The sequence below is a fragment of the Hibiscus syriacus genome, unplaced genomic scaffold (assembly GCF_006381635.1).
Source record: "Hibiscus syriacus cultivar Baekdansim isolate YM2019G1 unplaced genomic scaffold, ASM638163v2 tig00110548_pilon, whole genome shotgun sequence".
NCBI classification, from domain to species: Eukaryota; Viridiplantae; Streptophyta; class Magnoliopsida; order Malvales; family Malvaceae; genus Hibiscus; species Hibiscus syriacus.
This window is the reverse complement of record NW_024062775.1, coordinates 5,724,524-5,737,923: the sequence shown is the minus strand read 5'-3', so window position 1 is coordinate 5,737,923 and position 13,400 is coordinate 5,724,524. Positions and strand designations below refer to the sequence as shown.

At 36.5% G+C, this 13,400-nt stretch overlaps 2 protein-coding genes, 1 long non-coding RNA gene and 1 pseudogene across 3 annotated transcripts; all 4 read right to left on the bottom strand.

Moving 5' to 3' along the window:
• Positions 1-1,093: 1,093 nt before the first annotated feature.
• LOC120130866 (glutamate receptor 1.2-like) lies at positions 1,094-4,449 on the bottom strand. Its single transcript, XM_039148019.1, has 5 exons — positions 3,949-4,449; positions 2,526-3,850; positions 2,013-2,319; positions 1,537-1,913; positions 1,094-1,449 (listed from the first exon to the last, which is right to left on the bottom strand). Exons 1-5 carry the CDS (start codon positions 4,235-4,237, stop codon positions 1,111-1,113), a joined length of 2,637 nt encoding a protein of 878 aa, XP_039003950.1. The 5' UTR covers positions 4,238-4,449; the 3' UTR covers positions 1,094-1,110.
• Positions 4,450-4,862: 413 nt separating this feature from the next.
• LOC120130869 lies at positions 4,863-5,875 on the bottom strand. Its single transcript, XR_005516870.1, has 3 exons — positions 5,715-5,875; positions 5,087-5,363; positions 4,863-4,992 (listed from the first exon to the last, which is right to left on the bottom strand). It is a non-coding gene; the product is annotated as an uncharacterized LOC120130869 (long non-coding RNA).
• A 900-nt stretch (positions 5,876-6,775) lies between these two features.
• On the bottom strand, positions 6,776-10,212 carry LOC120130847 (ubiquitin-like-conjugating enzyme ATG10). The gene is made up of 7 exons (XM_039148000.1): positions 10,208-10,212; positions 8,910-9,062; positions 8,756-8,806; positions 8,576-8,665; positions 8,326-8,425; positions 7,462-7,559; positions 6,776-7,165 (listed from the first exon to the last, which is right to left on the bottom strand). The coding sequence occupies exons 2-7, from the start codon at positions 9,060-9,062 to the stop codon at positions 6,974-6,976; spliced, it is 684 nt and encodes a 227-aa protein (XP_039003931.1). The 5' UTR covers positions 10,208-10,212; the 3' UTR covers positions 6,776-6,973.
• A 39-nt stretch (positions 10,213-10,251) lies between these two features.
• On the bottom strand, positions 10,252-12,959 carry LOC120130848 (annotated as a pseudogene).
• Positions 12,960-13,400: the final 441 nt, after the last annotated feature.

Genomic DNA, 13,400 nt, shown 5'->3' with positions numbered 1-13,400 from the left:
ATACACCAGATCACCTTACATCATTCGAAGGTTCCCCAGAATCACTCTACTATACACCATCTGAAGTAGAGTCCACCTCGAAGAGAGAGTCATTGATTATCCGAAGTGAAATTTATCTCGAAGGGTGAATCCCTTGATATTCCGAAATGAAATTCATCCCAAAGGGTAAATTCAATGGTAATCTAAAATGAAGTTCATCCCAAAGGGTGAATCCACTAAACTTCCTCTATCATAAATACTCAACCCAATGTGATATGATAGCATAGTTTATCCGAATTTTGATATGATCTGAACGTAAAAAATACATATTCGCATAGTCCGAATACATAACATAAATTCTAAATATGATAAATCAACATGCATCACACACCATTTTTTTCTAATTGCATTTAATACAATCAATTTCATAGAAAATTCATGCTTTCAATTCAAATATTAATCAATCAATTAGCACAAAAATAATTATAACACCAGACAAAGACACGTAGAGATTCAAATACATCACCACAACATCGATCAAAATTTAATTATTCTAGATTAAACAAAAAACTATTAAACAAAATTAAACGACACATCTTAAATTTTGTATAACAACAAATATACTAATGAGGAAAGACTCTTGTGGTCAGAATCTTGAGTCGAAACGATTTTATAAAAACCAATTAAATTAATAGTCGAAGAATTTGAAACGGGGAGAAGATGAATTTATTTTCTCTGTATTTCGTGGGAACATATAGAGTTTAAGAAAAATAAAAGCACTTTATAGATTGATAAGATCAAAATTCAACTAAAATATAAATAAAATTATATTCGAATTTAAAATTTCCAGGATCGAACTGCATCTTAACAGCCTCTTCAGTTTATCCTGGTTCACTTAATTAAAAGAGTTCGAATGTAGAATAGTGTATACAAATCTTCAATACCTCGCGAGTAGTATTTTTCTTTATCAATTCGTGAGTAGTATGTTAGTGCTTGAAGGGTTTAAATCACAAGCAAACATTACATACTGTATATATTCCTATATCATAAAATTTCAACCATTACACAAACTCACTGAAGGAGCATAACATACAATTTGTACACAGTAGAACAGTAATTTAAAATTTTGGTTCAAGTGTCTGAAAATAATTTTGAACTATGGAGTAGCGTTTTTACATAGCCTATGGTACTGTTGAGGAAGAATTTGAAGTTGCTGATTGTCATGGTTCGACGTTTCTGGTATAAGCGTATGAGTAGAGCTGAAGTGGAAGACAAACCAGTGACAAGAAATAAACCCCCAAAGCTATGAAGGTTTAGCCTGCTTGGATTGCTCGCTGAGTCCTGGTTTGTAAAGACCGAGTCAGTGTTGTTAAACCATTTATTTTCCATCATTTGCAGCTTTTCTTCCTCTCTTAGCCTCAGAATTGCACCTGATATGTCTTGCACTAGTGGGGAACCTTTTGGGAATACCTACGATCAATAAACATACAAAAAAATCAGCACCCGCTGTTGCAAATCAAAGGATCAAAATCATGGCTGTTTGTGAAAGAATCTTACAAAGCCAAAACCACCTGAGGTAGCCTTGGATTTAATCATGGTGTAATCTGCAGGGTACTTGGCAAGGAATACTTTAAGGTATGGTATCTCATCGATAATGGCTGACACACCACCATTCTTACTTCCCCTTCTTAGTGCATCGTCGTATTCTTCTGGAGATCGGTATTGCATCCGCCTGGGATTTTCATTTTTTAAGTTCCTAATAGCATGTGGAACCAGAGACTGAGAACCGACATAGTCCTCTCTCGAGCTCGATTGAATCCTCTGAACTGTTAACATGGAAGCCAAAGTTGCAGTGTAGCTTGAGGTTATTACAAGCACAGCAAACACCCATATTATCACAACAAACTTTGACAGGTTGCTCAACAGCTTCTCCTCTGCGGTTTCGAATTATAGTGAAAATGTATGCATACCTCAATGTATGTATAATGCACCAAATGGAAAAAATTCAAGTTGAACATAGATAGAGAACTTACTGTAAGCAAATACTAGAGTTGAGAAAGAGTACCAAAAGATCATTCCTATCTGCTGGCACCTTGAGCCTTGGAACTCGTCGTTGATGGGACTTTCGATCAGCCAAACCACAAAGCCAGTGAAAACAAAGAAGGCAGTAGTTGTTATCCACATACTTCCGGTAAGAGGCTGAAGGAAGATCCACATACTGCTTTTGTTAGATTTCGGCACGACGATTCCGATGCCCAAGTCAGTGTATGGCATTGTGAAATCGACATGTGAAAATCTAAAGGAGAAGATAGTCGTATCTCCCACAACAGCGTCGTAATTCTATTCCATTGATCACAAGAAAGAATACGTGAATACCAACATGCACGTACAATATTATCCAGTTCTCAAAAGATGAGACAAGATTATTATTTTGTACATTCTAAAATTGCACACTTCTGAAGATTATTATTCCTCAACGCAAACTACGATATGATCATAAGTAGGGATTCAGAGTACTGAAAAAGTTATAAATTTGTATTTCTTACCTTATAATATACCTGAAGGATAAGGTCGTCGTAAGTTCCTGCCAGTTGCCCATTGGCATCAACAAACGGGATAAACTCATAATGAACATCATAATCCAAACTTTTAATGGCTTCCTTGAACACATCAACACAGAATCCATTTACAGTTGTTTCTTTTGTTTGGGGATCACGAATCACGTTAATTAATTCGCTGAATCCATGATTTACTAGAACCCCAATCCTCAGCCTCTTGCCATGTAGATTCCAACCTTTTGGAATGTTCATAATTCCTCCGGGCCAAATAACACTTTCAAGCTTATTCGATGATGTCGAATTCATCTTAGTATCGTTTTTTTCCTTCATAATTGAAGTAGTTCCATTTTCAGGATTCCAGTAACCAATTGTTCTTTCTCCCTCGAATAAATTTACAATTTTGAATTCCTTTGGGATCAGCCTGCCACTAGTAAGTTGAAAGCCACCACTTATTCCCTTGAATCGACTCTGTGATATCTCATCAATAAACATCAAACCGTTTTGTGAGGTACGGATGGTGGTGAAGTTCATATTCAATCTGGTTTCTTGGCGTACGATATCGGGATGTCGAGTAATTATGCTTTCTGCTGCTGTTGCAAGAGCCTGAGCCATATCATAAGACCATATACTATAGACATTAATTTCCATTTCCTGCAAATTTTGTTCATTCAAGTTTTTACTCTTCCACCTTATCGCGAATTTGCGAACCTCCTTCGATGCCGGAATGTGAGGCTTAAATCCTACCACCCCCTGCATTGACTCGATGACTGATGGATCCATTGAATTCATGAAGTTTGTAATCACATCAGTAGTAATCCAAGCATACCCTTGACTTATCATTCCAATCCGTTTGGCGTTCAAGAAAAGTCGAGATGCGAGAACCGGTGACATGTGTACCACATATACACTCGTCTGCAAATTCATGAGCTTCTTGAGCTGCTCAATGATTTCTTCATTGGTAGATGATGCTAAAAGGGTGATATGCAGGGCAATACGAACACCGGTTGCTTCAAAAGAAGCGATGACATTAGAAAGGATTTGTCTTGCAGAATCATTATCTTCTGAAATGAGGATAACACTTCTCCATGTAAATGATTCAACAAGGGTGCTAATGATTTTGGCTCGAGTGGAATCATTTTCACCAATTTGAAGCAAATAAGGATACTCGGAGAAGGGCAGAGATGGAGCAGCTGCAAAGAGAGAAATAACTGGGATCTTGACTCTTGATCCTAATTCTGCTAAAATCTTCAGTCCAGCTGAATTTTCAGCTACAATAATGGCATCCAATTTCACACTTTCCAAGAGAACCAAGGCTGCACATTAGTAAGTGTATATTTCAGGACCCTTTCATAACAAAGAAAATAGTCTGCCATTGAAAGAGAAACCTTCCCTTAAGAAGAACGAAACGTACCATGGGATAGAAGAAGCAAAGGATCACCCTCAGAATCTCTGGTATGCAATACTAATTTTGTCCGATAGTGACTATTTTGATCGTAAAAGTCGGTTATAGCCATTGAAATGCAGCTGTATACAATTTTTCCCACCCAGGATTGCGTATCAATAATCAACCCTACATGAACCCGTATCTCTTCTATAGTACTATCATTGATACCGTTAACATTGGCTGACAATGGTTTTAGAAGACTAAGAAAAAATATAACTAAAGCCAAGGTCCACTTCGTCTTCCTCGCAAAATCCATGGATCCAAAAACCAAACAGGGAAGTACCCTAAGCAACTGTTTCAGTCAATAGTTCACCTAATAGATTTTCCACGAAGCAAGTAACATGTAAAATCTCAAAGAAATCTTCAAATTAATACCGTAAACTTTGGGTTTTATATCTTCAACAACATCAGTGTGAAAATAGGAAAAACAAATTTCAAACTACTACATAAGTTCTAATTATTTGACGTATACTAGCATTGACCCTTCACTTACGCTGGGGATTTATAATTTCTTATAAATTTGAGCCACACGTAAAGTAGAACATAAAATTCCTGAAGGCAATGCTTTCAGTGTCAATTCATAGTTCAACTGATATAGACCGTGATTATACAAACTCAATAAATAAACAGAACAAATAATATGTAGAGTGGCCCACCCGTTGAAATTTTTGGTTTACGAGTGATGAGATATTTTTGAACATTGAAGTAGCGATTTTCGAGAGTCTATGGTACTGTTGAGGTAGAATTTGAAGTTTCTGGTTGTTATGGCTCGACGTTTCTGATATAGACATATGACAAGAGCTTACGTGGAAGACATCCCGGTAGCAAGAAATAAAGCCCCAAAGCTATAAAGGTTTAGCCTGCTGGGATTACTTATTGAGTCCTGGTTTGTGAAGATTGATTCAGCATTGTTAAACCTTTATTTTCCATCATTTGCAGCTTTTCTTCCTCTCTTAGCTTCATGATTGCACTCGACATGTCTTGGACAAGTAGTGAACCTTTAGGGAGAACCTATGAAATACATGAAACAAATCGGCACCCATTGCCGCAAATCAAAGTAAGATCAAAATCATGACTGTGAATAGCTTTTGTGAATGAATCTTACAAAGCCAAAACCGCCTGAGATAGTCTTGGTCCTCTTGGAGTTAATCATGGTGAAATCAGCAGCGTACTTGGAAATGATTACTTTAAGGTATGGTACTACATCAATGATGGCTGACACACCACCATTCTTTCTTCCCCTTAGTGCATCATCATATTCTTCTGGAGATTGGTATTGCATTCGCCTGGGATTTTCAAAATATAAGTTGCCAAAAGCTCCTGGAACCCAAGAACCAGAATGATAACCGACAGATTCCCCGAGTTCAATTCAATCTGTTGAACTGTTAACGTGGAAGTCAAATTGCAGTGTAGCTTGAAGTTATTATAATTTATAAGCACAGAAAACTCCCATATTATCACAACGAACTTTGACAAGTTGCTCAAGAGATTCTCCACTGCAGTTTTGAATTGCAGTATAAAAAATTATTATTATTATTATTATTATTATTATAGTTGGCTTAGCTCAATGAATGCATTAATCACAAATATCAAGATAAAGCTACATTTAGTTTCATTTTTAAAACTCAAACTCAACTCGAGATTAACATGAGTTTACTTATGATCTCAATTCAATGTATGGGTACAGATGCATCAAACAGAAATCATAGTTAAGTTGAGCATAGAGTACTTACTGTGGGCAAATACTAGAGCTGAGAATGAGTACCAAAATATCATTCTTATTTTCTAAAATGGTGAGCCTTGGAACTGTCACGGTTGGGAGAGAGGAGGAGAAGCACGTAGCGAAGGGCATTGGGGATTCAGAAAATGAATTAGGGATTGAGCTAGGGATTGCACGTAGAATTGAATTTGATTGTCCTGATGAAGAGGAATTAGGGTTGAAAAAGGGAATTGGGGATGAAATCAATTCAATTAGGGATTGGGAGCAAATCAGGGATTTGGAACGGGAAGGGAAATGGAAATGGGATGGATGGGTTGTCATATGAAGGATTTACTGTTGGGACCAGAATTGAGGAGGATATTGGGTCAGCTGAGGCAAGAGGTGGGCTTAGTTAATGGTGGGCCACGGGTTGTATTCTGATGTGGCAAATGCTGCATATGATCCTGCATAAGTCAGCACAAGTTAGTTATTTTGTTAGATTTCCAGTACATACAGCTGTGGTACTTGTAATTATATAATATGTACCCGATTCCATGGGGATTACCTTTGATGAATGAATGACAAATTCTCTTCTTAAAATTCTTCTTCTACTTCTCTAAAAATCCCCATTCCTTATCCTAAATCATATATTCTCTCGTCTACTCTCTCATCTTTTCTTCTCTTCTTCGTCTATTGTCTTCTCTATTTCTTGAGGATCATAACAGGAACTCATCGTTGAGGGGACGTTAAATCAGCCAAACCACAAAGCCAGTGAAAGAAAAAAGAAAGCAGTAGTTGTTATCCACATACATCCAGAAAGAGGCTGCACATCAGTAAGTGGAGGACCCTATCATAACAAAGAAAATAGGGTGCCACATAAAGAGAATGTTCATTCAAAAAAAAAGAAAACGAAGAACATACCATGGATAGAACAAGCAGCAGATCACCCTCAGAATATTGGGTATGCAGAACTAGTTTTGTTCGAAAATGTGACTATTTCGACCGTAAAAGCATACAAGTTATTACCTACCCGATACGATCTGATTAAAGCATAATTTAAGCAAACTCTCTTAAAGCCCAATGATAACAACAAAGTAAAGGTGAAACTAGTGTAAGTTTACTTATCAATTAAATATAACATCTTTCACTCAAATAACAATAATACAAGCAAAAGAAATCTATTTAGAATGTAGGAATCTAGAGTTAATAAGCTTTAACAATATAAAAATTATTTAATGAAGAATGCGGGATTCGATGGTTGTAGAAGCTAGGGTAAAAAGTTTACTATCAGCCCTAATTTGAAATTTTGAAAGGGATCTTGAGACCAAACATTTGACCAACAACTGAGAACCATGACAGAAGATATAGTTCCAGCACCACTTCAAATTTAGGCCTAGCTGTGTCACTGAGAAAAAGCAACTTGATCCACTCAGCAGTCCCACATGGATGTAACTTGTACCATGGTCTTTTCAAGTATGGGTGTTCCTATAATTGAATTCACATGCCACTTTCAATCATATAACATCATGATAGCACCAAAGAATGTATTATTCCATTTGAGTAAATAAATTTGATATTAATTGAAAATAACCATTTTTTTCTTTGGTGGGTTATTAAGTTCAGAGAATGTTTTCCTCCTACATGTGGAAGGATCGAAAACCACAAAAAGTTAAATTTTCCTTTATGAAACAATACGACAGGAATTTAGAAAATTTATTAAGAAAATGTTGAATACAACAGCCAAGGTAATGACACAATAAAACAAGGTGGGAAAAACATACCTCTTGACTTATGAATATCCATTTTGATTTTGACAATTCCTTTGAAGAGCATGCAGGAAGCTCCTTTTCTATTTCATTCAACAGCAAAGGACTTCCATCTATACATGGTATAGTAATCATTCACTTATGCTCTCAAATGAATAACGAATTGAAGAATTTAAAAACGGAGTTCAGTCTAGATATACACGCCAATACTCACGCCTTCACAAGAACTAAGAATATGATAACCTGTCTCCTTGGTCTGCCACCATATACCATACTAGCATATATAAAATAAAAACGCCAACCACAGAAGCATTACAAACTACCTGACATAATCTCTTAATTAAACATCTATTATTTGCTACCAACAGCTTTGGTGAAGACGATTGAAAAAGGAACAGAATATAAACATTGGAAACGTGCAAGGCATAAAATTATCTATGAATCGGGATCCTAGGACCTGGTAAGTTTCAGCTACACTAAAATAAGATTTATGAGATCTATAATTACATAACCACTGTAATTCTTCGGGATGTGGATCAATAATTTTAGAACATGATATTGATTCCCAGCTGCAAGAACAGCAACATTATATTTCAAACAATTTTACTCCTTCAAATCAGACGACCCATTTCATGATCAGTTAACAAACCACAGAGCAATATTTCCATGGATTATGAGCCTTATCTCTTTTTTCTTTTAGCCACAACCAATTGCCTAATCTAAAAGTACAAACATGAACATAAGTTCATTTCAACTATGGTTTCTTCAATATGAGATATATCATACATTTAAGTCATATAAACAAGCTAAACTATGCCATGAGTATGTTCTACCTCCAAGCCGACACAAAATCATTGCTATACTGAGAAAGTGACTTACCACTGCAGTAAGAACGAAAATATAGCACTGGAACCCTAAATGTACTGCTGTAAACTATATGAAAATCATAGTAATGTAATTCATGATGATTGCTTTGGACCTAGAAAAACAACAATAACATGATCAACGTCAGCCAATAATAAATCAGACAATAGAACAAGAAAATTCCATGTTTACTCCCAAATTACACGTGAAATTTTACATTTCATGCAAACAAATTAACTGTAAAACCCAATTAAAATATATTTACCAATGTGGCATCATCAATAACATCTTCGTTTCCAGCGCAATTGGTCCCTTCTTCCTCGGTGTCAATTTGACTGATTTGATCAATTTCTTCCTGCACCCAACAGAGAAAAAAAAGAATGAAAAAAAAACACCTTTCTGTGAAATAATCGAATATGATCCATTAAATGACTCGAGAATGGACCTCATTTGGCCTGGAAAGGCATATCTTTTCTAGTGACAAGTAGCCCTCCTCCTGCAAAAGATTAACAAACAAAAAAATAAGTCAATTCCTATAAAAACACTAAATTATTTTGCAAAAAGAATTGGTAAAACAAATGAGTGAGAAGAGAAGTAACCTCAGGCGAAGCAAGCCAAGGGTGTTTAGGACTGAGAACCCATACCCATAGAGGAAAACCAGAGTTAAGACTTTCCCATTTCTGAGCAAATGCGAAAGCACCAACTCTGAAATCCTTTGCAGAAAGGGTTCCATCCCAATGTAAAACATCCATCTATTATCAACCAAAAAAAAAGTAAAACATCCACCAATTACTGTCCAAAACAGTTCCAACGTAAACAAGATAAAACTAAAATAGATAACAGTAATTCGAATTTAGTTTTTTTCCGGAACGTAGAAAGGAAACCAAAACCTATATTTAACTATGGACAACATTGAAGACTCACATGCAGGAATATGATAAAGGAGAAAGAGGTTCCTGGGTGGAACTGATTGGATCAAATTTGCCTTCACAGGGAATCAAACTTGATTTTTTAAAACTTATTCAAGTGCTTGACGCAAGGCGCGATTACGCCGGAAACCCGAACAGAATTTATCATACTCTAATATTTTCCCAGCGTTATTAATTTGTCAAAATATGCCTCCAATCCCTCTAACCTTAAAATTTCTGAAAAACTCTTTTTCGGTTTAAAAATTAGGATAAATTACACGTTTACTCAGTAAACTTTACTCTCTCTCCTATTTTACACACAAAACTTTCAATTGTTTCAATTTGCTCATTAAACTTTACACATTGAATTTTTTTGTTCACTCCACCGTCAAACTTGTAACGCCGTTATGACATGTTATGTGAAATTTAGTTTATGCAATTATTTTTAATCTATTTTTAATATTATTTGCTCTAATTATGATTTAAGAATTAGTTTTTTTATGATTAAGATTTAGAATTTAGTGTCTAGAGGGGTTTAACTTTTTCAATTGCAAGGACTAAAATCTCGCACTCCATTCAAGATTCAAGACTTGTGGCATAATTTGATTCTTTTTCAGGTAATTCGTTTATTGTCACACTATTTCTTAAATTTATCAGTCGCGTGCATAAAATGTGTAAAATTCCATTATTGATACTGATCAATTAGCATTTTCCTACGTGATTCCGAGAGAAATCCACTGTTGAACTGAGATTACTTATCTTCTCTCAAGTTCATGTTCTTCCACATCGAATCTTCCGATAGCCAGTCAGCAACTATAATCTGGTAATCATAATGAACACGGCGCTGTGTTTCCGTAAACAGTCCTTGTGTGGGTTGAAACGACAAACAGATGATGAAATAGAAATACTGTATAATGAACTAAGCAAGAGTTATACATACAAAAAAAAAGAGTGCATATATTAGAGGATTAAAATATCATCTTGTACACCTGATTAAAATTAACAAGGCATTTTTTTTCTTTTTCTGCTGTTAAGATGTTAAGTCCATATTCAGACACTGCAACGTGAAAGGTTAAGGCTAATAGTTAAGTGAGAGGATCACGGTCAACTTTTCCCATTTTTAGGAAAATTAGTGAAGATACGGAACCTGATACTGGTAGCTAGCCGAAGTAGTTACCACGACTGGGAGTGAAGTTATAAGTGGCAGAACCAAGAAGAGTGGGGCTGTCGTGGTCATCAGGTCCGGGGTAAACACAGGGTCTGTCATACACGAACCGCGGGTACCTATCGGTTACTCTAGAATAGAATGGTTTGTCAGCAGCTGCGTTAGTGAGTCGTGGACCATATCCTGCACCGTTGGCACGAGGTCTCTTTGGTTGAGGCTTTGCAGATTCAGTTGCCCCCTTCTTGTCTGCTTTAGCCTTCTCCGATTGGAGAACCCACTTCTGAAGTGGATCAACAGGGAATTGTCCCTCAAGACTATGCTCCTCAATGCATTTGATCACAGTCTTCAGAGCCTCCAACCCCCGCTCATTAAACTCGGTCTGGAAATACAGAAAAAAAGTATTTCAGTCACACACAAAAAGCAGCACGATTTTTAACAAAATAGTCTGCATTCATAGCAAGAACAAATTGCCCTCGGCGCCACATGCAAATATAATTATTAAAAAAATTTAACAACCATACGATGTCAGATTTATGTAAGGTACTGCAAGTAAGAACTAACTAGCCAGATAATCCTAAAAGATCAAACAAGATCCAAGCATGTTAGAACGGCTAACGCAACAGAAAGCTGGTATAATATGCTTCAGACAAGGCGATGTGGACAAAAACAAAAACAAGGCTGCATCCCTCAACCAAAATATATTTAGCCAATATTAGGCTAACCAATCACATTGAAGTAGAGGAGTAAAGAACACACCTGAGCAGTGAGAGAGGCATTTCCAGGCTTAACAGGTGAAGAAGCTTTCTTTGCCTCCTTCAAGTAGGCCTTAAGTAAAGGTACAGGTGAGAACTGTGCCGTAAGATCAAATTCAAAAGCCAGGTTAACTGCATCAATTTGCCTTCCACTATTCACCAGAACTTTAATTACACCTGAAATATAAATGATAGAAAGATAAACAAAAGGAAATTATAAATTAACCAGAACTAGTATAAAGAAAATAAATGGTTGAATTTATGCAACATTATTCCATATGTGTAATTCACAGTTCTTGCTATAAGACCTTGGTACTACTATTCAGGGAGAGAAAACAGTATAGCTTAACACTGCTTGTCTTCACCCCAAACAAACTGGACACAGATCTAAAAATGCCAGTCTACGGTCATCTAAAATGGAGGTTGGTCCACTCAACTCCAAAATACCATTTTAACATAGATATTGATTGTTTCAAATTATCTAAACTTAGGAGCATTTAGGAACTTAACAAAAAAGAACTTCAACAAGATGCCTATCAGTTTAAAAGTAAAGAATGGTTTTACTGGTTCCAATTGCTTTAAGTCACCTAAGTTAGGGGGAATAGAGGGCTGACCACCTGACATGGTTTTTCTTTTTAATATTTCTGAAAGCCTACTTGAAATTAGTATTCAAGCTCATTTTTTCATAATCACATTAGGTTTCTTCAAACAAACAAGTATTCTATGCAAATGACTTGTAAATGTTACTACGTAACTGTAAGTTTATACTGCACAAACCTGCCATTTTTTCAGACAAACCAAGGATACGGATGAGATCAGCTGTCTGACGACGATGAGAGACCATCGGGATAAGCCTTGAGAGTTCTTCCGTCGGAAGCAATACCAAAAGTGACAAGAAGTTGCAGGAAAGCATGAGCTTCCAATGAATTACCATTACTAGCATCCAGGTCAAGAGCATCCAACTTTGGTTTCCATCCCTCAGCAATTAACTTCGCTTGCTCCTTAATATCTTCAAATATTAAAGAAGAAACAGAAACCATATCCATATTACCCAGCAAAAAGCTAAGAAATTCCATCAACATAATACAGGTTCGCCTAAGACCCAGTAGATTTGAATCTTTCTTTCATTCGGTGCTTCTATGAGGTAAAATCCTTTCAAAGATTCCAAGACCAAGTGAGCTGGGCTTGCCGCAGCCTTCACTGCCCAAGGAATTTCCTCCTTTAGGGCAGCAAGGTTCTTACAATTATCTGATATAAACTTGTGCAGTCCTTTAGAGTCCATCTCTTCACAAAGTTTTAACAACTGAGGATAAGATTTCATCCCAAAATTCCCATTCTCAGAACATTTTATGCCCTCCGAATTACTTTCGGAAGCTACAGAATCAGGCGGTTTCTCCTCAACAGAGAGTTCACCACTGTCCCCATCACAGCTGACATCAGCAGGATCCTCAGGTGATACTTTCCTATGCTTTTCTAGAGCACTAGTAATGGCAGAAGCTGCAGCATCTCTCTTTTCTTGTAGACTCACCAGTGAAGCTTGTTCTAGCTAGGGTTACAACAGCAGCTTCACGCTGCTTCAACATTTCTCGAGATTTCCTAGGTTTTGTCTCAAACTCCTTTTCTTGGTCTTCCAGCTCCTGGAAGCGTCTCTTCAAGGACTTCTCAAGCCAATGGAAATGCTCCTCAAGTTCTTTCCATTTCAGATTAAGTGTCACGGCACGATGACTTTCAAGTTCAGCAAATGTTTTCTGAAGTTGCTGTATCTTAGAAGTTGTCGAGTCTATGAGTGTTGCAACTGACTGTTTATCTTCCATGGCATAAAACCTGTAGAGAAAAGCATCAGCCAGGATCAGTTCGCCACAGCAGAAATAGATAAAAAAAATGTAAAACCAAAGAGATTTTCCAGAGTGCAAAATCCTTCTGAAATCCCTTTGTAACAAAAGGTAAATGAACAGAAAACATGAGAACTAAATATCACGGAAGATAATGTTCAACATAATAAGCAAACACATTTTTCTTCTCAAAGAATTCAAAACTGTCCTTGAAAAGAGTAACACGTTAATAACCAAATAAAGCATAATTTACTTTGAATCATGACTACTTCCAAAAGCACCAACTTTACTTTGAATCAGAACAAATTTCATCCCCAAAAAATAAATGCTAGTACGTCAAAAGAGCTTTACTAAACCTATCGGCTATCACGATAACAAATTCCTTCCATAAACAGATCAGAATGATCTAAGCTCCCTTTCCAAAGACAATGAG